Raw genomic sequence first — 24,730 nt, 5'->3', positions numbered from 1 at the left:
TGGGGTCTTTTCCTTTATTGTTTGGGGTTTCTCCACATGTAAACATGAGACCCCTCCCACCCCATGCCCAGGTGCCTCTGGTATCCCCAAAACTCAGTCCCCACAGAGTCCCCTTTAAAATCACCAATATAAAAAAGGAGAGGGGGAGGGAGGGAGGGAGGGAAGGACTGACCACCTCCCAGGCTAGGCTGCTTCTTTCAGCTGGCAGGGACAGGCTGGGGGGGTCATGGGGCAGAGGGTAGCATTGGCTTCTGCACAGGCACGAACAGGCATTCCCAGTCCTGGGGAGGGGGCCCCAGCTGGGAGGGGGCTCCACAGGTCTAGACTGCAGACTGTTGCAGAGCTAGTGGTTATAAAGTGTGCAGGTGGGGGAGGGGGCGGATGGGTGGCCTGCGGGGGCAGGAGAGAGGACACGTCAGGATGGGGGAGGCCAGGGGCCCCCAGCTCCCTGGGGAGCCCCATCCTGAGGCAGGAACTAGCGAAAGCTGCCTCCCTGGTCTGGCGACCGGAGGGGCTGGAGGAGTCCACGTGCGCCTGTTGGAGGCAGGGAGGGCCCCATGGCTCTGCCCATAGCAAACGAACCGCAGCGGCTGAGAGGAGAGGCGACAGGAGGTCGAGGCCGCCTCCTGCTCCAAGGAAGGCACTTGCAGCTGGTGTGGCCTGGCGTGGCGTCGCAGGAAGGCGTGGCTTGGCGGACGAGGAGGGTAGAGGAGCATGGCAAGGGGCCCGAGCCCCCGCCTCATGCAAACATGGTCAGCTGTAGCCACTGCCGGGCAGAGAGGGCATAGAGAGCGGTCAGCCAGGGCAGAAGCCCCAAGTCCCACCTCCCAGCCCCATGGCTCAGGAGCTGCCGTCTCCTCCCTCTGTCAAGGGCAGGAAGGAGAGGGACCCTCCTGGGGAGGGGGCCACTCTTACCTCCTCTACCCCGGGAGCCCAGGCTGCTGGCTCCTGTGCAGGCCTCCAGGGGCCTGGGCCTTCCTGCCCCCACCCTCAGAAACCAGAGATCCTTGCTATGTCCGTGCAGGACGCAGGTGGCCAGCCTCAGGGCTGACTCTGAGGCTGCAGGCTCCAGCCCCACTCCGGGGCGGGGGGGCGGGTGAGAAAAACCCACTGCCCCTGAGTGCCTTCCCCAACCCAACCAGAGGAGAGTCCCACCTTAAACAAGTCAAAGGTCACCACTCCATCCAGATCGGTGTCCAGAGTTTTGAAAAACCCTGTGTGTTCAAGAAATGATGGGAGGAGGGCTTGGTGAGACACGAGTTCGAGGGCCAGCCGCACCTCCAGCCTCACCCTCCACCTCCACCTGCTGCCCAAGAGCCCCCTCCAAAGTTCCCTCCCTACTCCTCATCTCCTGGCACTCAGCCTGTGTGGACCCCCAGCTCCACTCCCTGAGACCCTCATGGGTAGGGGGCGCCCACGGGGACACTCACGGAACATGGTCTCCAGCCGCACCAGGCAGCACACAAAGTTGTCGAAGTCCACGGCCAGGTCTGGCTCCGAGTAGCGGGTGATAATGAGCTCGTACAGCTTCTTGTTGAGCTTGAAGCCTGGCCCAGGAGAGCAGGTGAGGCCCCAGGAAGTGTGGGAAGGGGGACGGAAGGCTGGGCGGAGTGAGCCCCCACCCTGGGCTCGGGGGCAGTCCTGGGCAAGTGCTGGCCCAGAGAAAGCTTGAGGACCCAGAATGCCCCACCCAGGAGCTGGCCATCAAGGCCCACAGGTCCAGTTTCATCTGCTCGGAAAGCCCTGGCCTCATCCTGAAGTGGGACTATGAGGGTGAGCCCTGTATGGCTCCCATTGGAGCCCCTGGAAGCCGGCTACACTTCTCCCTGGCTGTGTGGCTCCAGTATCCAGTATCTGAGTAGATACTTTTCTCTGTGCTCAACGGGATGATAAAAGACCTTATCCTCAGCAGGCTACAGTGAGACAAAGTGAAATGAGTGAAGTCGCTCAGTTGTGTCTGACTCTTTGAGACCCCGTGGACGGTAGCCTACCAGGCTTCTCTGTCCATGGGATTCTCCAGGCAAGAGTACTGGAGTGGGTTGCCATTTCCTTCTCCAGGGGATCTTCCCAACCCAGGGATCGAACCCAGGTCTCCCGCATTGCGGGCAGACGCTTTAACTTCTGAGCCACCAGAGAAGTCTAGTGAGGACAAAAGGAAATGCTAACAGTCACCAGGAGAAAAAGGCAGTAGATGGCTGTTTATCACTTCTCCACCATTGCCATCAACAACCCCCACCCCCACCCACCAACAAGGCCCTGTGGGTGGGCCACTGCCCTGGGAACTGTCAGGGAAGAGACCCGGGGCCATCTCCCTGGGGGCTCCACAGGTCCTGCCCACCCTCAGGCCTCACCTGCAAACTCAATGGCCATCCGCATCTCGTAGGCACTCATGCTGCCCGACTTGTCCAGGTCAAACTTCCGGAAGATGGACTGGGGTGGGGGCAGAGGGTGAGGGCTCAGCAGGCATCCAGCCCTTCCTATCCGCCCAGCGTGGAGGGTTAACGAGGGTGAGGGGGCGGAGAGGGGGTGACCCACTGGGACACGTGGGCTCGGAAGGGCAGAAGCCAGGGTGAGGGCTTGGGAACCGGAGGCCTGCCGCCTGCTGTGACTGAGGCTGAAGAAGAGGGGAGGGTGCTGCCGGCAGGAACCACCTACCAGGTAATTCCGGATCCGGTTCCATAGGATGTTGAACTCCACCAGGCCCAGTTTGCCATTGCCGTCGCGCTGGGCGGCGGTTAAGAAGAAAACTCCACAGCTTAAACCAGACACCGGGTGAGCGAGTACTGAGCACGAGGGGAGGGGAGACTGGCCGTGGAGAGAAACCCGAGGGAGGGGAGGGGAGAAGCTGCAGGAGCCGCCCAAAGCCAGGCCTGAATTAGGGTAGGCTGGGAGGGGCGTTCACCGAGTGCCGGCCTGTAGATGAGGCCCTCCCCTGTCACTTGACATAGCCCTGCACCTCAGTTTCCCCCTAGTCAAGGGGAGGATGCCAGGAAGAAGGAACTGCCCTGTCCACACCTGTCTCTTTTCCTGTGCTGCTCCTGGGACGGGTCACCCAGAGCCCTTCCTACGCCAACATCCCAACCCGAGCCCTTCCTATGCGGACACCCCAACCCCGGGCCCTGCTCAGGAGGATACATCCATGAGGTTGACCATGCTGCGGCAGGACTCCACGCTGAAGCCCGTGGTCCGCAGGTCTTTGTCTGCAAGAAAGACCAGTCTCAACACCTCAACCCGACCAGCGTCCCTAGCCTGCCCACGCTGGGTGCACTGGGTAGGACGAGGGGCAGGGAGGCACCATTCCTGTCCCCTGGTATCTAAAATCTAGCTGAGGAGGTGCGTAGGATTGTTTTTATCATCAGAAAAAGGAGTTTAAAGTACTCTAGTAATCAAGCCGCTGACCCAACAGCCGCATCAACACCACGATTAGATGCAGGTAAAAAGGAACAGTGTAGACAGAAGTGAAGGAAATGCAGCAGAAACATGGAGGGAAGGTGGTCACGGCAGGGCTAGGGGCTGCTGCAGGTCCCGAAGGGTGAGAAGAGCAGGAGAGAGGAGTTCTGGGCTGAGGGAAAACCATGGACACAGGTCGGAGGTCAGAAGTCAGAGGTGGGGGCAAAGGGAAGGCTGAAAGGCAGCTGCCTTCAGTTGTACACATTGGGGAGTGAAGCCAGGCACCTGTCACCTGCCTTCTGGGAGGAAGGGGGCTGGCACACTGGCCCTAAGGTGCCACCAGCCAGCTAAGCTGCTGCTTTTTTGAAATATCCATCTATTTATCTATTTGGCTGCGTCGGGCCTTAGTCGCAGCATGCAGGATCTTCCCTATGGCACATGGACTCTCCAGTTGTGGCGCAAGGGCTTTGTTGCCCCTGGGCCAGGGATCAAAGGCGGATTCTTAACCACTGGCCTACTCCCCAGCTAAGTTCCTAATCACACCAGGGCCTGGAGCTCAGGCACAGAGGATAGGGTCCGGAAGAGGAATTTAGGAGGAAAAAGTGGGGTGAGCAGGGCTCTGAAAGGCAGTGGAGGGTGCCCGCCCTAGAAGACCGAGGGGTTGGGTTCAACCCAGGGTAGGAGAAGCCTAGATCCTGGAGTCTGGAGGAACGGGGGCTGGGGGTGTGGAGGCAGGACACGGGGTAGAGAGCAGCCTCCTAGGAACGCTCACGTTTGCTGATGATCCTGTTGAGGATGGTCCGCAGCTCCTTGACGCTGATCTCCATGTCCTGGGGGGAGAGGGAGGATGGCACCTGCCCTGGGGAAACCCCTCGGTGCCCCGGACACCCGCCACCAGGCCCAGCCTACCTCCCCTGCCAGTTGTCTGAAGAGAGACTTGAAGTTCTCATCAATCTCCTCTTCTGAGAGCACTTGCTGGAGAGAGAAGGTGGGGAGAGCAGGTCAGGGGCGCCCCAGCCTGGCCTCTGCGCGGCCAGCAGCGGCAGGCGGGGCTGGGAGCACTCATCAGCTAGGTGTCACTTCACTTTAGAGCCTCACTCTCCTCATCTGTAAAATGGGAACCCAGCCCCTACTCTACTCCTGTCTAGAACTCGTGTAGTCTAAATGTGGAGGCGAAAGTTCAGCCCAATGATGAGGGGTGAGGCTGGATCCCTGCTGTGCGACCTTGGGTAAATTCCTTAACCTCTCTGAACCTGAGTTTCCCTGAGAGGAGAGATGGTGACAGCGCCCTGACATGGTTGTTATGGAGGAAACTGAGTAACCCAGGTAAACAGCTCAGCACAGACCCTGCAGGGAGCAAGAACCCAGGGGCCCAGCACCATTACTATCACAAAGTCCTTTGCAAGCTGTAAAGTGCTTGGCAAGTGAGGGATGTGTATGGCTCCTGCCAGGAGGGGCTCTGCCCTGCCGGCTAGAGACCGAGACACAGGACACCCAGGTCCCCATCGTGCACCCAGGGTTGGGGCAGGGCACATACCTCATCAGGGAGATTGGCCTGGACCTGGTCATCCAGCTCTCTGCAGAGGGTGGGAGAGAGAGGGGCCAGTCAATTTGGGTAGGGGCAGAGAGGGCGTGGTGGGAGGAAAGGGGAGTCGGGGGAGGGCTTTCTACTCACTGGGTCCCTGCGCTCTTCTCTGAGAAGAAACGCAGCACAAAGTCGCCTTCCTTGTTGGGCTCGAAGGTAGAGGGCACCACCACGTACTCCCCGGGCGGCAGGCGGAAGCGGGTGCTGACCTCCCGCAGGTTGATGAACTGCTCAGACCGGGCCCGGGAGGCATTGGCCAGGAAGAAGTCTCGCTTCAGATGCACGGCCGGCTGGCCCACCAGCTGGTGGGAAGGGAGGAAGAAGTGGGGGCTGCAGCTCAGCCCACCCTTAGAAGTTGCCCCCAGACCCAGACCTCAGGCTCCAGGTTCTGGCCAACGGGCCAGAAAGCTGGGTCAAGGTTCAGCCACCCGCAGGCGGCCCAACCCTGATGAGTCACATTGTCTGCTTCCTCATCTGTAAAATGGGTGGAAGAGCCTGCCTACTGCACAAAGGCAAGGGGAGGAGACACCACGGAGGTGAATGCAGACACTAAGGGAAAACCACTAGACCATTCAGGCATGACCCAAATCAAACCCCTTACGATTCTACAGTGGAAGTGACTGATAGATTCAAGGGATTAGATCTGATAGACAGACTGCCTGAAGAACTATGGACAGAGGTTTGTGACACTGTACAGGAGGCAGTGATCAAAACTATCTCCAAGAAAAAGAAATGCAAAAAGGCAAAGTGGTTGTCTGAGGAGGCCTTACAAATAGCTAAGAAAAGAAGAGAAATGAAAGGCAAAGGAGAGAAGGAAAGATATACCCATTTGAATGCAGAGTTCCAAAGAATAGCAAGAAGAGATAAGAAAGCCTTCCTCAGTGATCAGTGCAAAGAAATAGAGAAAAACAACAAAATGGGAAAGACTAGAGATCTCTTTAAGAAAATCAGAGACACCAAGGGAACATTTCATACAAAGATGGGCACAATAAAGGACACAAACAGCATGGACCTAACAGAAGCAGAAGATATTAAGAAGAAGTGGCAAGAATACACAGAAGAGCTGTACAAAAAAGATCTTCATGACCCAGATAACCATGATGGTGTGATCACTCACCTAGAGCCAGACATCCTGGAATGTGAAGTCAAGTGGGCCTTAGGAAGCATTACTACAAGCAAAGCTAGTGGAGGTGATAGAATTCTAGCTGAGCTATTTCAGATCCTAAAAGATGATGCTGTGAAAGTGCTGCCCTCAATATGCCAGCAAATTTGGAAAACTCAGCAGTGGCCACAGGACTGGAAAAGGTCAGTTTTCATTCCAATCCCAAAGAAAGGCAATGCCAAAGAATGCTCAAACTACCACACAATTGTACTCATCTCACATGCTAGCAAAGTAATGCTCAAAATTCTCCAAGCTTGGTTTCAACAGTACGTGAAACAATAACTTCCAGAAGTTCAAGATGGATTTAGAAAAGGCAGAGGAACCAGAGATCAAATTGCCAACAACCGTTGGATCATAGAAAAAGCAAGAGAATTCCAGAAAAACATCTGCTTTATTGACTACACCAAAGCCTTTGACTATGTGGATCATAATAAACTGAAAATTCTTTAAGAGATGGGAATACCAGACCACCTTACCAACCTCCTAAGAAATCTGTATGCAGGTCAAGAAGCAACAGTTAGAACCGGACCTGGAATAACAGACTGGTTCAAAATTGGGAAAGGAGTACGTCAAGGCTGTATATTGTCACCCTGCTTATTTAACTTATATGCAGTGTACATCATGAGAAATGCTGGGCTGGATGAAGCCCAAGCTGGAATCAAGACTGCAGGGAGAAATATCAACAACCTCAGATATGCAGATGACACCACCCTAATGGCAGAAAGCAAAGAGGAACTAAAGAGCCTCTTGATGAGAGTGAAAAAACTGGCTTAAAACTCAGCTTTCAAAACACTAAGATCATGGCATCTGGTCCCATCACTTCATGGCAAATAGATGGGGGAACAATGGAAACAGTGACAGACTATTTTCTTGGGCTCCAAAATCACTGCAGATGGTGACTGCAGCCATGAAATTAAGACACTTGCTCCTTGGGAGAAAAGTTATGACAAACCTAGACAGCTTATTAAAAAAGCAGAGACATTACTTTGTCGACAAAGGACCATCTAGTCAAAGCAATGGTTTTTCCAGTAGTCATGTATGGATGTGATAATTGGACCATAAAGAAAGCTGAGTGCTAAAGAATTGATGCTTTTGAACTGTGGTGTTGGAGAAGACTCTTGAGAGTCCCTTGGACTGCAAAGAGATCAAACCAGTCCATCCTAAAGGAAATCAGTCCTGAATATTAATTGGAAGAATTGATGCTGAAGCTGAAGCTCCAATACTTTGGCTACCTGATGGGAAGAACTGACTCATTAGAAAAGATTGGAGGTGGGAGGAGAAGGGGACAACAGAGGATGAGATAGTTGGATGGTATCACCAACTCGATGGACATGAATCTGTGTAAGCTCCGGGAGCTGGTGATGGACAGGGAAGCCTGGCAGTCCATGGGGTCACAAAGAGCTGGACGCGACTGAGCGACTGAACTGACTGATGACACCATGAAGTAACTTTCTTATCATCCTTACCAGGAGTTTCCCATATAAGACACTGCAGGGCCCTCTACACAAGCACCTTATTTAAGCTCATGGGAGCCCATGAGGCTTAGAGCTTAAACAACTTGCTCAAGGGCACAGAACACTCAGCCCACTCACTACCCTGTTCCCAACCAGGGTCCCAGATGTCCTCAGTGTAAAGAGTCAGACAGGAAGAGCCTTGTGGGTGTGGTTCAGGCAGGGCTCTGAGGGTCAAGGTTCAAATCCAGCCTCCTGACTTGTTACCTGCTCTGACACACAGGAGGACAGTGTTTGCTCTGCCCACTAAATAGTGGGCAGGGGGTGGGGGCACTGTGTGAGCCCCCAGAGGGGGTGGCGTCTTAGCTCTCTACATGTGGGCGTGCCGCTGTCCCGCTCCCTCTGGGCAGCATCGGGCCACGTGTGTTCAAGGGTGTGTAAATCCAGGTGAGTCAGGTGCCACACCTACCTCCGGAGGGACCTGCCGGAGAAATGAGGGGAGTTAGAGATACACGCTTGGCCCAGGGGCAGGGAGTATGGTGTGTGCCACACAGGGGCCCAGAGTTCTTCAGATGAAAAGGACAAGATGGGGAGACCAGGAGGGTTAGGGATGGGCCTGGGGCTACTGTTGACTCAGACCTGTTTTCATGCCAGAGAGGGACCCCAGGAGGGAGGCCCAGGCGGGGCCCTCTTGGTCCCTGGAATGCCCTGCACCTCAGCTCTGAACCGGAGTCTCCAGGATTGCCCCCTGCAGGGACAACTGCAAAGTCCTCCAGCCCAGGGACATCAGACATCCACACGAATTTGCTGTCGGGGGGGCTGTGGGCCTGGGCAGAGGCTGTGACTGTCCTTTACCCCCACCAGGGAGATCCAGAAGTGTCTGTCTGTCACGAATACAGAGTATGTAGCAGGGTCCTCCATGGCCAGCATCTGCTTCCATATTTCCCAGATGGGGAGCTCACTACTCCTTCAGGGCAGACCACTTGCCCACTTCTTTCTGAAACTGAGCCAGGCGGTCTGTCTCCCAGGCATCGCTAAGCCAGAGGTCTGCCCAAGAGCAGCCTGCTGGCCTCCGAGGACAGGGAGAATCTCAGGATCTTCCCTTCTCCTGGCTAAACATTTTCCTCACTCACTATCCGCCTCCTGCGAAGCATTTTAGGCCCCTGGCTGCCCTAGTCCTGGTGGAGGGCCTCAGCAGGTGCCTCCCCAAGGTCAGGTCTAGGACTGTGCACCTCAGGGGTGTGACTGGCCCCAGTTGAACCATGATTGGCAGGTGTCACCAAGTCCTCCGGAGACCCCCCCCCCCACACACACTGGCGCCCCCTGGCGGAGCTCGCCGGGAGGCCGCTTTCTCTGCCGCATTCCACACGATCCGCCTGCTCACCTCGTAGACAGCGAAACCTATGGTCTCCATGTCACGACCGAATCGGCGCTCTCGACGGCGGTGCTTCTGCATGAGGGCGAGCAAGAAGCTGCAGCCTGACTCGCGACCCCCGTAGTCGTCGGGGTCTGGGTCATCCGTCTCCTCCAGCCGGATCTTGAACTGGGGGTTCACCCAGAAAGTGGCTGCAGGAGGTAGAGAGGCAGGGATCAGAGGAGAGGCGGAGGAGAGCAGCCTCCCATCAAGCCTTCCCTCCTGCATGTGTTCATTCAACAAATGTCACTGTGTCCACCGCGTGCCAGGTGACATGTGTGCAGAGGGGACACACAAAGTCCCTGCTCTCAGGAGCTCACATTCGGCAAAGCGCGAGCAAGTCAGGCTAGTGAATGGGACAATTACAAAGAAAGCAAGCTGGAGTTGGGCAGTGAAGGAATCTTCCAGGTGACCTGTGAGCAGAGACCTGAAGGAGAAGGCCTGGGAAGCAGGACAAGGCAGAGAGAGAAAGAAGACCCACAGCGGGGGCTCCAGTGAGCAAAGGGGGTCTGGGATGGTGGCAGAGGCAAGAAGTGTGGATTGAATCAGGGAGTAAAAAAGACCCCTGACAGGTCTGTACTGGGAGGGGCGTGACTGGATTAGGGTTTTAGAAGGTGTCTGCTGTGTAGACAGTGACTTGGAGCAGGGGCAGAGAAAGAGGGTCTGCAGGGGGGCCACAGGGCTGATGGAGCCTTGCATTTCTGGCTGTTTAGTAATTCAGCTGCCTGAACCAACCACCCCCCCCCCACCCACCCCCCCCCCCCCCCCCCCCGACTAGAACAGCAAAGTGCTGGACAGAAAATACAAAACCTCCTTTTAAAGGCACCAGTAAGTCTAGCATTCCCTCCCCCACATACCAAATGAACATTAATCAAAAAGACAGATCATAAGTGAGGGTATAGAGAAATCAGAACCTCACAGCTGGTAGGAACATAAAATGGTTCAACTACTTTGCATAAGAATCTGGCGGTTGCTCAAACGGTTTAACATAGAATTACCACATGACCCCGTGATCCCACTCCTAGGAATATGTATGTATGTGTGTGTATGTATATGTACATATACGTATGTATCTCCAAGACTAATGACAACAGGTGGTGGTGGTGGTTTAGCCACTAAGTCATGTCTGACTCTTGCGACCCTATGGACTGTAGCCTGCCAAGCTCCTCCTGGCCATTCTTCCTCCTCCAGGCAAGAATACTGAAGTGGGTTGCCACTTCCTCCTCCAAATGACAATATATGTCCACACAAAAAACTTGTATGTGACTGTTCAAAGTAGCATTATTTATAACTGACAAATGATAGAAACAACCCAATTTAAACAAAATGGGATATAACCAAATAATGGAATATTATTCAAAAAAGGAATTGGACACATGCTGTACAACGTGGATGAACATTGAAGACATTATGCGAAGTGAAAGAAGCCAGTCACCAAGGACCACATGTTGTATGATTCCATTTATATAAAATTATTTTCTGGGACAAGCAAATCCATATGAGACAGAAAGTAGATGAGTGGTAGGATAGAAATAAGGGGGAGAAGTGACTTGGGAGTAACAGCCAGGGGTGTGCAGCACTTCTTTGGGGGTAATGAAAATGTTCTACAATTGATGTGATAATGGGTATACAACTCTATGAATACAGCAATGGCCACACTGGATCTTACGCTGTAAAATGGGTGAAATATATGGTATGTGAATTTTATCTCAATAAAGCTATTTAAAAAAAATAAAAACTGGGAGCCATGAAAGGTAAATAATGCCGAAGGACTTCTGTGGACTCATAGAGACCCTGAGTCCTGCCTGGGCACAAGGGCAGGAGACAAAGTCCGAAAGGAGATCCCAGCAATAAAACTGGGAGCTCTGTGAGGAATGCCCGCAGCGGAAGTATGAAAGAAAATAAAACCACCGGGAGGAAGGAAAGCATTCTCTGAGAATTTACAACCATAAGCAGCCTTCTCATGAGCTTGCAGTTTTAATTCATGCTGCCCATGAGGTGAAAAAAAAACTTGAGAGAATTTATTTTTCAGAGTCATGGCTTTGGAGTATCCTAGGTGACTGGCAGAAACACTCGAGGAACTTAACTTCATCTAAGAACTCAAAGAATTCCCACATACTTCTAGGTCAAATAAGCCAAAAACCTCTCAAGGCTGAGAACAACAGCCACAGTGGACAAACCTCATGACGGCTGAGACTGACACCATGATGGATGAAAAACAGCTTGCCAAGACTTCAGACGCTGAAATGATCGGACATGGACTATGAAAGACTAAGCTTACTACGTTTGAAGAAATAAATGAGAAGCTGGAATATATGAACAAGAACGAACAGATTAGAAAAAAGCCACTAAGACTTCTAGAAATAAAAGTGAAATTAAGTATTTGTTGGAAAGCTTAACCAACCGCAAAAAAGAAAATTCAAGTGAATTGAGAATGGATCTAAAGAAACTACCCAGAATGCAATCTAGGGAGATTCAGAGAAGGACCATTTAAGAGATGTTAAGAGATCTAGAGGATTGACTGAGGAAGTCTAGCTTACATTTGATTGGCATTCTCAAAGCAGAAAATTAAGAGACTAGGAAAATGATATTCTGAAAGAGCACGGCTAAGAATTTTCTAGAATTGCTGAACAACATCAATCTTCATATACAGGGAGCTCAACAAATCCAAAACAGAATCCCCAACTCAACACATCATTGTCTAATTGAAGAATATCAAAGAAACACAATCTTAAAAGAGGAAAGACAAACATTTCAGAAGACATGGTAGATGGGCAGATTCCAGACTCAGACACAAGAGTGGGAGCAGAGTGAAGAGGAATAGCATCTCCAGGGAGGTGAAAGTAATGTCGATTCAAGATTCAGCATCTAGAGAATCACCAAGAATGAGCACATCACAAAGGCATTTTACACGAGTTCTGAGAAAATTTATTACCAAAGACCCTCACTAAAATAAATTCAGAAGGCTATATTGCAGACAGACTAAAAAGATCTCAGGTGAAAGGTCTAAGTATGGCGAGCAAAAATACTAATATTATGTGGGTACTCAAACAAACATGGATTATATCAAATAATGGGGATGATGATGGTGCTTACTTTAGGACAGGCAGGAAATAGTTCAGGATTAAAATGCTAGCTAAAGACAGCATCTTGAATAAAGAGAGGATGTGATCCAGCTGAAACATTTTCAGGTCTTTATACGTTACACTGTTCAGGTAGAGGGTAAAGATACTGACCAACTAACTTTGGAACTTATTAAGCAAACTCTTATATCTTCCAAACTCATAGAGGGAAAAACTAGCAGACAGAAAAGAAAAAAAACTCACTCCAAAAGAAGGCACAGCAGGAGGGATGAACAGAAAATGCATAGTAAGTCTGCTGAACTAAATACAAATATATCAGTAACACTATGAATGCAAATGGATTAAAATTTCCAATCGAAGGACAGTGTTTTCCAAATCTGACCATTAAAAAAGTCATATGCTATTTATAAGAGATAACTAAAACACTGAGCTATAGAAAGATCAGACATCAAAGAGTATAACAAGACATACCACAAAAACAGTAATCAACAGAAAACTGGAACAGCACAGCCACACAGACCGAAACAGACTTCAAAGTAAAAAGAATTACTAAGATGAAGGCGGGCACTGGAAAATAAAAAAAAGTTTAACTCACTAGGAACTTAAAACAATTTTAAACTTGATACACCTAAAATCATAGCTCGATATTTGTAAAGAAAAATAATTGACAGAAATAAAGGGAGAAATTGGCAAAGCCAACAGGGCGGTGTGAGATTTTTATTATCCCTCTTCCAGTAATTGATAGATTAAGCAGACAAAATAGTCAGTAAGTTTGATACTATGAACAATTGTAGAAGATTGCCTCTAACATTCAGAGAATAGTCAAGCGAACAGCCTGTCAAGAAAACAGACTCCAGATGGGGCTAAATCCCAGCTCAGCCACTTACTAGTGACTCTGGTAAGCTATTTAATTTCTCTGTGCCTCACTTTCTTCATCTGTAAAATAGTGAAAATATAGTACATCCCTCATAGGGTCAGTGTGAAAGTTAAGTAGATTCTATTCTAAATATTTATAGAAGTGCTTAGCCTACAGTCCACAACATGAAAGTGTTCACCAGTCTTTTTGAGGACACCTGAATACTCACCGTGAGCCATTGTACCAGCTTCCGTTTATTTCAAAGTTATGACCTATATAGATCATATTTTCTGAATGCAAGGAAATTAAATTATAAATCAACAATAAAATAGGGAATCCCTGGCAATCCAGTGGTTAGGATGCCACGTTTCCACTGCACGGGGCCAGCCTGGCTTCATTGATTTTCCTCTATCGTTTCTCTATTTCATTTATTTGTCTCTTCTGCTTGCCTTGGGATTAGTTTGCCCACTTACTAGTTCCTTAAGGTAGAAAATTAGGCTATTGTTTTGAGTTCTTTTTAAATATAGGTACACAGTGTTTTAATTACTATCATATGTGATTTCTCATTTACATTACTATTTCCTTGAGGTAAACGCATTCTATGGGGCAGCATTACCTTGACACCAAAGCCAGATAAAAACATCATAAGAAAAGAAAATGACAGACCAGTATCACTCATGAATAGCAATATAAAAATCCTCAACAAATACTAGCAAACCAAATCCAACAGTTTATTAAGAAGATTATATGCTATGGAAGATTTATTCCAAGAATGTAAGAACAGTTCAATATAAGAAAATCAACCAGTGTAATACATCACATTAATAGGACAAAGGGGGAGAAAATACATAACCATCTCAATTGAGACAGAAAAGGCACTTTAGAAAATCCAACACAAATTCATGACAAGAACATACATAAATTTAGGAATAAAAGAACGTCCTCAATAAGAAAAAGGGCATTTAAGAGCATTTAAGTAATATGTTCAGTGGTGAAAAAAAATGAAAGCTTTCTCTCTAAGATCAGGAACAAGATGCCTACTTACACCACTATTATTCAATGTTGTACAGCAAGTTCTAGCTAGATCAATTAGTCAAGAAAAAGTAACCAAATTAAAAATGAAGAAAAAAACTATCTCTACTTGCAAATGACACGATCCTGTATGGAAAAGCCTGAAAAATTAGAATATTAGAATTAATAACAAATTCAGTGAAGTTGCAGATTACATCAGGACACAAAAAACAGTTGTGTTTCTATACACCAACAATGGAAAAAAACCCAAAGAGGAAATTAAGAAAACAATATGTTTATAACAGCATCCAAAGCTGTAAAATACCTAAGAATAAATTTCACCAAGGAGTTGAAAGACTTATATACTGAAAATTACAAAACTTTGCTGAAACAAATTAAAAAAGACATAGAAAAGTCAAAAGATATAATACTCAAAGTAATCCACAGATTCAATGCAATCCTTATCAAAATTCCCACAGAAGTGAAAAGCAGATCCTCAAATTTATGTGGAATTTTAAGGGGCCCAGAAGCTAAAATAATCTTGAAAAAGAGCAAGGTTGGAAGACTCATACCTCCTGATTTCAAAACTCACTACAAAGCTAAAATAATCAAAATAGTGTGATATTGGAATAAGAATAAACAGACGCATAGACTAAAGGAATAGAACTGAGAGACCAAAAGTAAATCCATACCTAAATGGCTATTGACCACTGGGTGACAAGATCATTCAATGCATAAAGAATAGTCTTTTCAACAGATCCTAGGATAGCTGGGTTTCCACAATCAGAAGAACTAAATTGGGCACCTATCCCACACCATAAACAAAATCTAACTCAAAATAGGTCAACACCTAAATATAACAGCTAAAATAATAATGCTCTTAGAAGAAAATGCAAAGATAAATGACCTTGGATTTGGCAATGGATTCTTAGCTATGACACCAAACGCATGAGCAATAAAAGAAAAAATAGAAGATTGGGTATCGTCAAAATTAAAAACTTTGGTGCTTCAAAAACACTGTCAAGAAAATGAAGACATCCAACAGAAAGGGAGAAAATACACACAAACCATCTACCTCATAAGGCTCACATCCAGAAAATATAAATATATGTATGAAGAATATATGAGAAGACAAACACTCAATCTAAAAGTGGGCAAACGATTTGAATAGACATCCCAGAAAAGATACACAAATGGCCAATAAATACATGAAAATATACTAAACATTATTAGTCACTATGGAAATGCAAATTAAAGCTGCAACGTGATACCATTTTATACCAGCCAGGATGGCTATCATAAAAAAGGTGGACAATAAGTGTTAACAAGGATGTGGAAAAAAAAAACAAGGATGTGGGGAAATTGGAACCCTCATGCATTGAAAGGAGGTGAAACAGTGCTGCCACTTTGGAAAACAGATCAGTTTCTCGAAAAGGTAAACATGGAGCTACCACACAACCTGAAAATCTCACTCCTACTCGTAGACCTAAGAGAACGTATGCTCATACAGACACACGTACAGAAGTCTTTAGAGCAGCGTGCTCACAATACCCCCAAACTGAAAGCAATTCATCAACTGAAGGATGAATAAGCAAAATGCGGTATATCCATGTCATGGAAGATTATTCAACCTTGAAAATGAAGTATTGATCATCCTGCAACATGAATGACTTTTGAAAACACAATGCTCAGGGGAAAAAGCTAGGCACAAAAGGCCACATATTGCATGATTCCATTTTTATGAAATGTCCAGAACAGCAAACCTATAAAGACAAAATTAAATTAGTGGTTCCCAGGGGTTGGTGAATGAGAGGGTTAGGGAGTGACTACTAATGGATATAAGATTTCTTTTGCAGGTAGTGAAAATGTTCTGGAGTTAGGTAATGGTGATGATTATATAGCATTGTGAATATATTAAAAACCACTGAATTGTACCCATTAAAAGTGTAAATTTTATAGAATGCAAATTATATTACAATTCTTAAAAACATTATGTATCAAAATTGTATAACTCAAAGGTACACACAGAAAAAAAATTAATGAAGTAAGAATCTGATTGAAGAAGTAATAAAATCACAATTGCATCAAAAAGAATAAAATACCTAGGAATAAATCTGAGTAAGAAGATAAAAGACCTATTCTCAGGAAACTGCAAGACACTGATGAAAGAAATTGAAGAGGACACAAACAAATGGAAAGCAATACCATGCTCATGGACTGGAAGAACTAATACTGTTAAAATGACCATGCTACCCAAGACAATCTACAGATTCAATGCAACCCCTATTAAAATACTAATGGTATTTTTAACCGGCCTAGAACAAATAATTCTAAGATTTGTGTGGAAACACAAAGATCTTGAATAGCCAAAACAATATTAAGAAAGAAGAACGAAACCGGAGGTAGCACACTCTCTTACTTCAAGCTATACTACATAGCTACAGTAATCAAAACAGTCTGCACAGGTTGCTTTGCAGCCCACTTTGGACACCATGTATTGTCAACTGAAAAAATATAGAAAACTGCTAATAAGAATAAAGGATTTATTTGGGTTCTTTAAACAAACAAACAAACAATATGATACTGGTATAAAAACAGACACACAGATCAATGGAACGGAACAGAGAGCCAAGAAATGAACCCACACTTCTATGGGCAATTAATCTATGACAAAGGAGTCAAGAATACACAGTGAGGAAAAGACAGCCTCTTCAATAAATGATGTTAGGAAATCTGAAGAGCTACATGCAAAAAAAAAAACCAACTCAACAATTTTCTCACACCATATATAAAAATAAACTCAAAATGGAATAAAGAATTAAATGTAAGACCTGAAACTATAAAACTTCTAGAAGAAGCCATAGGCAATACAGTCTTTGACATCGGTCTTAGTAATATTATTTTGGATCTGTCTCCTCAGGCAAGGGAAACAAAAGCAAAAACAAACAAATGGGACTACATCAAACTGAAAAGTTTCTGCACAGCAACAAAATGAAAAGACTGCCTACTGAATAGGAGAGAGAAACTCACAGGAGATCACATTTGTGGTTATCAGTGGCGAGGGGTAGAGGCAGAGAGAATTGGATGAAGGTGGTCAAAAGGTACACATTTCCAGTTATAAAATGAATAAATACTCGGGATACAATGTATAGCATAATAAATAGAGCAATACTGTATGTTAGATATGGAAGCTGCTAACAGAGTACATTCTAAGAGCCTGAGAGTTCTCATCATAAGGAAAAAATACATTTTCTTCTATTTCTTTAATATTGTATCTATATGATATGATGGATATTCACTAAACTTATTGTGGCCATCATTTTACGATGTATATAAATCAAATCATTATGCTGTACATCTTATACAATGCTGAATGTCAATATACCACAATAAAACTGGAAGGAAAAAAATGTCATAAAATAAATTCTAAAAATAAATCTGAAGAAAGCAGAAGAATGAAATAACAAGCAAGAAAGATTCATAATATGGAAAAAAAATACTATAAAGAATAAAGTAAAAAATCATTTTATTTTAAAGACTTATATTGACAAACCCCTCATAGGATTAATAAAGACAAAAGAGACAATGAATAAAAGAGATGTTATCATTGCAGATGAGGTATAGTATATTAAGGATAACTTCATGTTAATAATTAAGAAAACAAGATGCAAAGGATTAACTCCTAGAAAATAAAACTCCTCAAAATAGTTTCAAGAGGAAGTAGAAGATCTGAAAAATTCAATGACCTTAAAAGATACTCAATATCAAAAGTTAATCTTCACATAAAAGAGCAGGCCTGGTAGTTTTCTAGACCAGTTCCACCAAACATTCAAGCAAGAAACCATCCCCACCTTATGCAAACTCTTCCAGAAAAATAGGAAAAGACAGAACATTTCCCAGTTCACTTTGCCAGCCAAATATACCATCCATATCAAAACTAAATAAAGTAAGCATGAGAAAAGAAAACTATTAGCAAACCTCACTCATGAACGTGGATGTAAAATTATTATATAAAAATTTTATATCATTACTCTGTTGTTTTATCTCAGGAATGTAAGGTTAATTTAATGTGAGAAAAGTGATCAATGCAACTTATTGTTTTAACAGGTAATTTAAAACAGCTAATTCTAATTCTAATAGTTATTTCATAACATTAAGTTTCATTACTCTGATAAAAGGTGCATATACACACACACACACAAACCTAGAGTAGAAAAGTTTGTAGTGATGAAATCTACAGTCAACGTTTAATAGTAAAAACTTTTCCTTTGAGAGAGGGGGGTAAGACCAGAACATAGTGAGTCCTAGTGGGCATGTAGCAAGCCTGGCCAGCACATTAAACAAGAATGAATATGTAACCAAAGTTATAAGCACTGGAAAAGAAACAAATTTATCATTATTGGCAGATGCTATACTGTCAGTTAGAAAACCAAAAAGAATACAGAAAAATGAGTAAAATTCATTACTGTTTAACAAGCTTGCCAGATGTAGAATAAACGTAAAAGGTCAGCTGCATACTACAGTATCAGCAATGACCTGGCAGATGTCACTTAAAAAGAGATACTATTTACAACAGCAACAAGCTGATAGAGTATCTAGGAACAAATCTCAACAGAGAGGTATAAGCCCTTTACAATGAGAATTATAAAATTTTATTGAAAGACACTAAAGACCAAAATAGACACGGCACATTCTTGGATAAGAAGAATCAAGATTGGAAAGATGTCAATTCTCCCTGAATTGGTCTACGCAATCCCAAATTAAAATCTCAAAAGGGCTTTTTGTAGGACTTGATAAACTGATGCTAAAATTCACACAGATAAAACCAAAAAAAGAAAACCAGAAGCAAAGAGCAAGAGGAGCTAAGAGACTCTTGAAGAAGGAATTCATCCTGCCCAATTTCAGGATTTATAAATCTTAGTTCCACAATGAGGAATCAAACATGCACTGCCTACACTGGAAACAGAATCTTCACCACTGGACCACAGCCAAGTCCCAGGACTTAAGCAAGTAAACCAGTGCGGCAGTAGCAAAGAGATAGGCCGAGGGACAGAGAGGCAACTCAGAAACAGACCCAGCTACGTGGGAACTTATGACAGGGCTGGACCTGCAGGGAGAGGACAGACTTCTCAGTAAACAGTACAGAAAACAGTGGTCATCTGTTTGGGGAAGAACTGAAATTAGGTTCCTGCGAGGGAGAAGAATGCTTGAACACAGAGGGCTGGGAGCCAGGCTGAGAACTGCGGGAGGGGGCAGGACACGAGAAGAGAGCAGCGGTGGTGGGTTTGGCAAAACCCAAGCGGACAAGGAGCAGCCGTGGCAGCGTGGTGGGGACGCAAGGTGGACTGGAGCGGGTTAAGCACTGAACTTAGTGAGAAAGGAAATGGGGAGGCTGGCCATCTTGAGAAACTTCACTTTGAAGAGGAGCAGAGAAACGAGCGGGGAAGTGGGTTCCAGAGGCAGGCAATTCTCCCTTGTGACCCGGAGAGAGAGGCGACGGGTGAAGGAGCCCGAGGAGAGCGGGGTCTAGAGCAGAGGTGGGGGGCGGGGTGCCCCTGAGCGGGGACAGTTCCGCCACTGTCACAGGCAGGAAGGCAGCAAAGACGGGCACAGGTCCAGACAGGCTGGGGGCCTTGGAGGTGGGACTATGGGGGTGTCCCGTGAAATCGGAAAACACTGACAGTGGAGGCAGGTCTGAGGAGAGACTAGGAACATATGAATAGTGGAATTGCTGGGGCCACAGAAAGCACACATCTGAGGTCTGTGGCTGTGATTTCTCCAAGTGTGTGATTTCTCTCCAGGCCCGGTCAGTGGTTCTAGAGCCGGTCAAGAGGGTTCAATCAGGATTATGGGTGTGCCAGGTAAGAGGACCAGAGGGAGCTAGAAGCCAAGAAACTTGAGTGTTTGCAGGGACAGCATTAAAATGCTGACTCCAACCTGGGGAGGATGAGGATGCTAACCTGCTAAGAAGAGAAGGCAGGGTGGGAGAGGAAGGATACCCATGGACCCCAGGGAAAGGCGACAGAAGGACCAAGGAGGGAGACAGCGGGCCAGGAGGAAGGCCCTGAAGGAGGAGTGACAGGAGGTGGCCAGGCTGCAAGGAAGTCTCCTCTGTCCGCACCCTGAGCTCAGGTTCCAGCAAGGCAATCAAAGGTGGCTCTTGGGAATTTACACTTTTTCATCCTCAAAGCAAATTTGCAAAACCAGTACAACTACCCCTATCTTACAGGTGAGGAAACAGGCTCAGAGAGAAGGTACGTCTTGTCCAGGGCAGCAGGGCCCAGGACCCCACCCCCCAGGTCACCTGGGTAGTTGCGGCAGCCCCCCGCGGTGCTCCCCCGCCGCCAGGTGCCCTCGTACAGGGTGGTGTTCCAGTTGCGGAACCTCTGGCTCTTGAGCGCGTCAGGCGTCAGGTTGCAGATCTCCAGGCGGGTGAATTCACGCATGAAGTCTCGGAATGACATCCTGGGGGGGTCGAGGTGAGAGTGAACCAGGGTGCCCAGGCGGGGCATCGAGAGACATGGCACAGCTGGCTTTCTGGGGGGGGAGGGGGCTTGGGAGCTGGGGTGCCCACTCAGACTGAGGAGGGGGCTGCTCACCAGAACTCCCCATCCTCCATCTTGATCCGGAGCTGCTCCCGCACGTAAGGGTCCACGCCGTTCCACTCTGAGGAGCTGCGGGAAAAGGGCACTGCCAGGGGCTGGCGGCCACCAACCTGCCCAGCCTCTATCCCTGGGGCCTGTCCTTCCCTGGCCCAGTTCAGGAGGCCTCCACAAGGTCATGTCCAGAGACCCCAGTCCCAGGGGTTATCTTCTGAGGGCCGGGTCAGACGCTCCGAGGATGCTTGTAGGAGGATGCACAGCCGCCCACACGCACAGCCTAAGCTTTGCCAGGGCAGTCCCCAGACCCAGTCACACACAGATGGGCCCCTCTGTTCAAGCCCGAGTCCACTGTGGGCTGGCAGAGACCCTAGCAGAAATGCCAGTGGCACTGAACAGTCTTCCCAGGCCTCCCCGGCCAGCGTCCACGGCCCCTCACCCGTCACTCCAGGCTCCCGTCCACTCCACCTCGCCCCAGGGGTTCCGCATCCGGATCAGGTTCACCATCTGGCCCTGGTAGTTCACCTGTTCCCCAGAGCTCACGTCAGTGTCTGCTTCTGGCACACACTTTAACACCCCTTCCCGCCACCTCATCCTCACAGAGCCCAACTCAGTACCCAGCACCCACCATTGGAAGCACAGCTGAGAAGCCTGTCTGGGCATAAACTGCTGAGAGAGGCAATTCTACACACAAAGTACAGTAAATCAGGGTGGGACAAGATAACCATCTTTGGGCGAGAGTCCCTGGGAGATAGGAAAGGTGCTGCTGAAGGTCACGGGGAGAGTCGGCCTCTCCCACAGCCTTGGCCACAGGCCAGAGAGGCAAGGAGGCTGGAACCACCCTTTGGGGAAGACCTCCACCTGGGGCGGTACCTGCTTGGCCCCAGTCACAGAGTAGGCGTGACCCTTCACCAGCTTCTTGAAGGTGACAGCCTCCATGTCCAGAATGCTGGAGATCTGCAGAAAGACACATGGGCTGTGGCTGCTGTCCCCACCCCCATTCAGGAGATGAGCCCCGAGTCTTGGCTTTCCCTTGCATACACCCACAGTTACTGGGAGCGATGGGCAGGACCCCTGACCCCTTCTCAGTCCCTGGAAGGAGGAGCTGCTGGCTACTCCACCAATGTTACTGCTGGTGAGGGGGCCTGTGCAGCCCACTGACACTGCTTTTGGCCAGAGCTGGCCAGACCCTGGGCAAACACGCGTGAACACAAACATACAGCCATGCAAAGCCTCTCCCCTCACCCAGGAGCCACGAGATCCTCAGAGGACCTCATGTGGAGGGACTCAGGGAGGCGGAGAAGAGGGGTGAGCAGAGACTAGAGTCGGGTAGGCTGGGGAAGAGCGTGGCGGCAGCGTTAGAGTGGAGGATGCAGTGATGGTGGGGGTGGAGGCCGAGATCAAGGATGAGGGAGGTCCGAAGATAAGTTGGGGAACAGAAGAGCAACCGAAGGAACGAATGGGGAGTCTGGGGCCCACAGGAACTGGGACTCAGGAGGAGCTGAGGCCAGGCTGTGAACTGGACAGTGCATGGGCATGGCCCCTCATGACAGGAAAGAGGAAGTCGGAAAACATGCTGAGGTCTGAGGTTTTGGGGACCAGGAGGAAGCCAGGCATGGAGGTGGAGGACAGGACCGAGGTGATGAGCGAGGCTGGGTGAGGATCTGGGGATGGTGTGAAGCAAAGGACAGGGTCTGGAGCCAAGCCCGTGGCAAGTCTGAGGCTGGGCTGAGTAGAGAGAAGGAACCCCTAGGAGACTCAGGTCCCGGGATGGGGGAGGCACTTACATCGATGGAGCAGCCCAGCAGGGAGCCACGCTCCAGGGCCTTGAGGATGATGTTGTAGAGGTCGCTGGGCGCCTTCCGCAGTTCATACCACTCGGTGACTCCGCCGGTGAAGTCCTCAAAGCCCTCAGACGTGCTGCCTCCTGAGAGGGCCTCGTAGCTGCCATTCACCCTGTGGGCGGCCCAGGTCAGCACTCTGCACCGAGCAGGACCCCCAACCCAGGTGTGGCCTGGAGCTGTCCCTGGGCCCCCACTCACTTGGCATATGCCTTCTCCAGCAGGGCGCTCCAGAACTCGTTGCCTTGGGCAGAGTGCACAAACACCAGCTTCCCGTCCTTGGTGGGCAGCAGGTCATCCACCACCACATCCACCCACTCACCAAACTGCCACAGCTGGGGGAGGAGGGGCACAATGAATCCCTGCTTTGAGATCCCTCGGGCCTAAGGTCAGGCCTCAGCAGCTCTGCCACTCACTAGATACCTGATTCTAGGCCATGCATCCTAGACACAGGGATCTGAGCAAGTCGTCCTCTCCGAGCCTGTTTCCCCCTCCACAAAAGGGAACAGTAATGCCTTCCTAATGGGAAAACTAAACAAGATTAGGAAGGTAACGCTTGCAAGGCAGCATTGTTCATATTTTTGAAACAGACCAAGGTGCCTCTTCAGGTACAGAGATGCTGCAAAGCCCTTAAACCTTGACTCTACCATGACCCCAGACTTTCCCCCTCCCACCATTCTAGGCCAGGGTGTGTGTGTGTGTGTGTGTGTGTGTGTGTAGGGGGGTGGGGATACATAGGTAAATTAGGTGTGGAATGAAGACGCGGGATCTAGATCCTTCAACCCCAAGGAGGACAGGATTCCCACAATCGCGGGCTTGCTTCAAAGATGCCTTGAAAGGCAAGTTTCCCAGTGAGGGAAGGACTTCCCCCTATTCCAGGCCAAAAGTGACTCTGTGCTACAGCACTGGGGGCCGTGAGTGTGCAAAAGGGAGGAGGTGCGCCCACAGCACCGTGGAGAAAGTGAACGGGCTAATCAGAGGCCGAGGAGGAACGGATTGGAGTACGAGGAGAGGGTGGGGAAAGGGCAGCGAGGCCACGCCCCTGCGGACCAGCGCGGGCAGGTGCCTCACTTGGCCCCAGTAGTTCGCGCCGCACTGTGGGTCCCGCAAGTCAAGCCATATGCGCCAAGGCGGGTGAGGATGAAGTAGGGGGCAAGGCGCTCCGTGACCAGACGAAAGGAGAGGACACCGGCGCCAGAGGTTCTCACCCAGGGTTACTGGCGTGTCTCTTCCCCAAAACGAGCCTACTGAGAATTCATCAGTGTAATTTGAAAAGTGGGTCCTGTGCGCAAAGAGCATCAGGAAAAGCTGCTTTAAATAAACTTTATCCAGAGTCTTTCTTTTCCGCAGGGCTCTCTCAGTGGCTGGAGACTGACTTGAGCGCAGGAGTTGGGGGTGAGGGGGTCGGGGAGAGACTGAGGCCAAGGGTGTAGATGACCACAGGTGATGGCCGATTTTCCCCAGAAGAACACTATTTTTCAGACAGGGAAACAGACCTTGGGGAGGAAAAGGGTTTGTCCCACAGGACATAATCCAGAGAATTTTCTCCTCTTCTAAACACTTTTTTTTCTCTAGTGTGCACAACCAGCCAGGAAGATTGCCAGCTGAAATACCTGCCCAACCATTTCACACACGATAGATTCTCACACATGACAGACTTGAGATGGAATCAAGAGGTCAAATACTTTCGGGGAGGTGGGGGAGCTGGCCCCGCAAGGTGCGGCCCTGAGTCACCCTAACTTCAGGGTCCCCCAGCCCATCTCCGTTGCCTGCTACCCCTCTCTCCCTCACCGCCCCCGTCTTTGTCCAAGGCGCATGTGGGGCTCCTCACCTGGAAATGGAAGATGCCCGCGTAGCCATCCTGGAAGCTTTGTCCATGTGGAACTACTCGGTGCAGGAGCGTGTCATTGAGGGTAAGGGAGGCGATGGCAGCCAGAAGCCAACAGTCCCCTGGGATGGGAAGGATCCATGTCAGATCTACTCTTCGCCCAGTGAGTGCCATACTGCGGAGAACCTGGGACTCCCCAGGCAGGGTACCCCTCAACTTACAGAAAAGACCCAGGAATCTGGGCAAACCAGCCCCAGCACTGAGAGCCAGAACCTGCTCGGGCTTGTAGGAGGGAGAGGCTGAGGCAGAGCAGGAAGGAACGGGCACAGGGAACTACGGAAAACACACTCGGAATCCCCCAGGGCCTACCCAGTGCGCCCTGGCAGATGTCTGTGCGGGTGGCTCCATCCACGATGAACTGGGGGTTTGAGAACAGCTCCTGCAAGAGACCCAGAGTCCTGTCTCTGGGCCAGCCCCTCCTAGAAACTGGAACCCAGCCATCCCAGACCC

At 48.7% G+C, this 24,730-nt stretch overlaps 1 protein-coding gene across 7 annotated transcripts in view; it reads right to left on the bottom strand.

Annotated features, from left to right (window-relative positions):
• Positions 1 to 24,730, bottom strand: part of CAPN1 (calpain 1) — a 28,236-nt gene continuing 3,506 nt past the window's right edge. For 4 of the 7 annotated variants that reach the window (XM_069566204.1, XM_069566207.1, XM_069566209.1 and 1 more), the window contains exons 3-21: positions 24,590 to 24,659; positions 24,224 to 24,342; positions 22,594 to 22,727; positions 22,339 to 22,507; positions 21,425 to 21,508; positions 20,991 to 21,076; positions 20,552 to 20,626; positions 20,257 to 20,417; positions 8,958 to 9,154; positions 5,066 to 5,277; positions 4,928 to 4,967; positions 4,300 to 4,365; positions 4,163 to 4,220; positions 3,136 to 3,200; positions 2,656 to 2,724; positions 2,352 to 2,430; positions 1,431 to 1,547; positions 1,156 to 1,214; positions 1 to 766 (exon numbers count right to left, since the gene is read on the bottom strand). In XM_069566204.1, the coding sequence (XP_069422305.1) occupies positions 740 to 766; positions 1,156 to 1,214; positions 1,431 to 1,547; positions 2,352 to 2,430; positions 2,656 to 2,724; positions 3,136 to 3,200; positions 4,163 to 4,220; positions 4,300 to 4,365; positions 4,928 to 4,967; positions 5,066 to 5,277; positions 8,958 to 9,154; positions 20,257 to 20,417; positions 20,552 to 20,626; positions 20,991 to 21,076; positions 21,425 to 21,508; positions 22,339 to 22,507; positions 22,594 to 22,727; positions 24,224 to 24,342; positions 24,590 to 24,659 (1,887 nt within the window). In that variant the 3' untranslated portion in view covers positions 1 to 739. Of the gene's footprint in view, positions 767 to 1,155; positions 1,215 to 1,430; positions 1,548 to 2,351; positions 2,431 to 2,655; positions 2,725 to 3,135; positions 3,201 to 4,162; positions 4,221 to 4,299; positions 4,366 to 4,927; positions 4,968 to 5,065; positions 5,278 to 8,057; positions 8,070 to 8,957; positions 9,155 to 20,256; positions 20,418 to 20,551; positions 20,627 to 20,990; positions 21,077 to 21,424; positions 21,509 to 22,338; positions 22,508 to 22,593; positions 22,728 to 24,223; positions 24,343 to 24,589; positions 24,660 to 24,730 lie in introns of all 7 variants that reach the window. The other 3 variants (XM_069566206.1, XM_069566210.1, XM_069566205.1) reach the window with 2 other exon arrangements.

The sequence above is a fragment of the Ovis canadensis genome, chromosome 21 (genome assembly GCF_042477335.2).
Source record: "Ovis canadensis isolate MfBH-ARS-UI-01 breed Bighorn chromosome 21, ARS-UI_OviCan_v2, whole genome shotgun sequence".
NCBI lineage: Eukaryota > Metazoa > Chordata > Mammalia > Artiodactyla > Bovidae > Ovis > Ovis canadensis.
The sequence above is the reverse complement of the archived record's forward strand: the minus strand, read 5'-3'. Positions and strand labels throughout refer to the sequence as shown.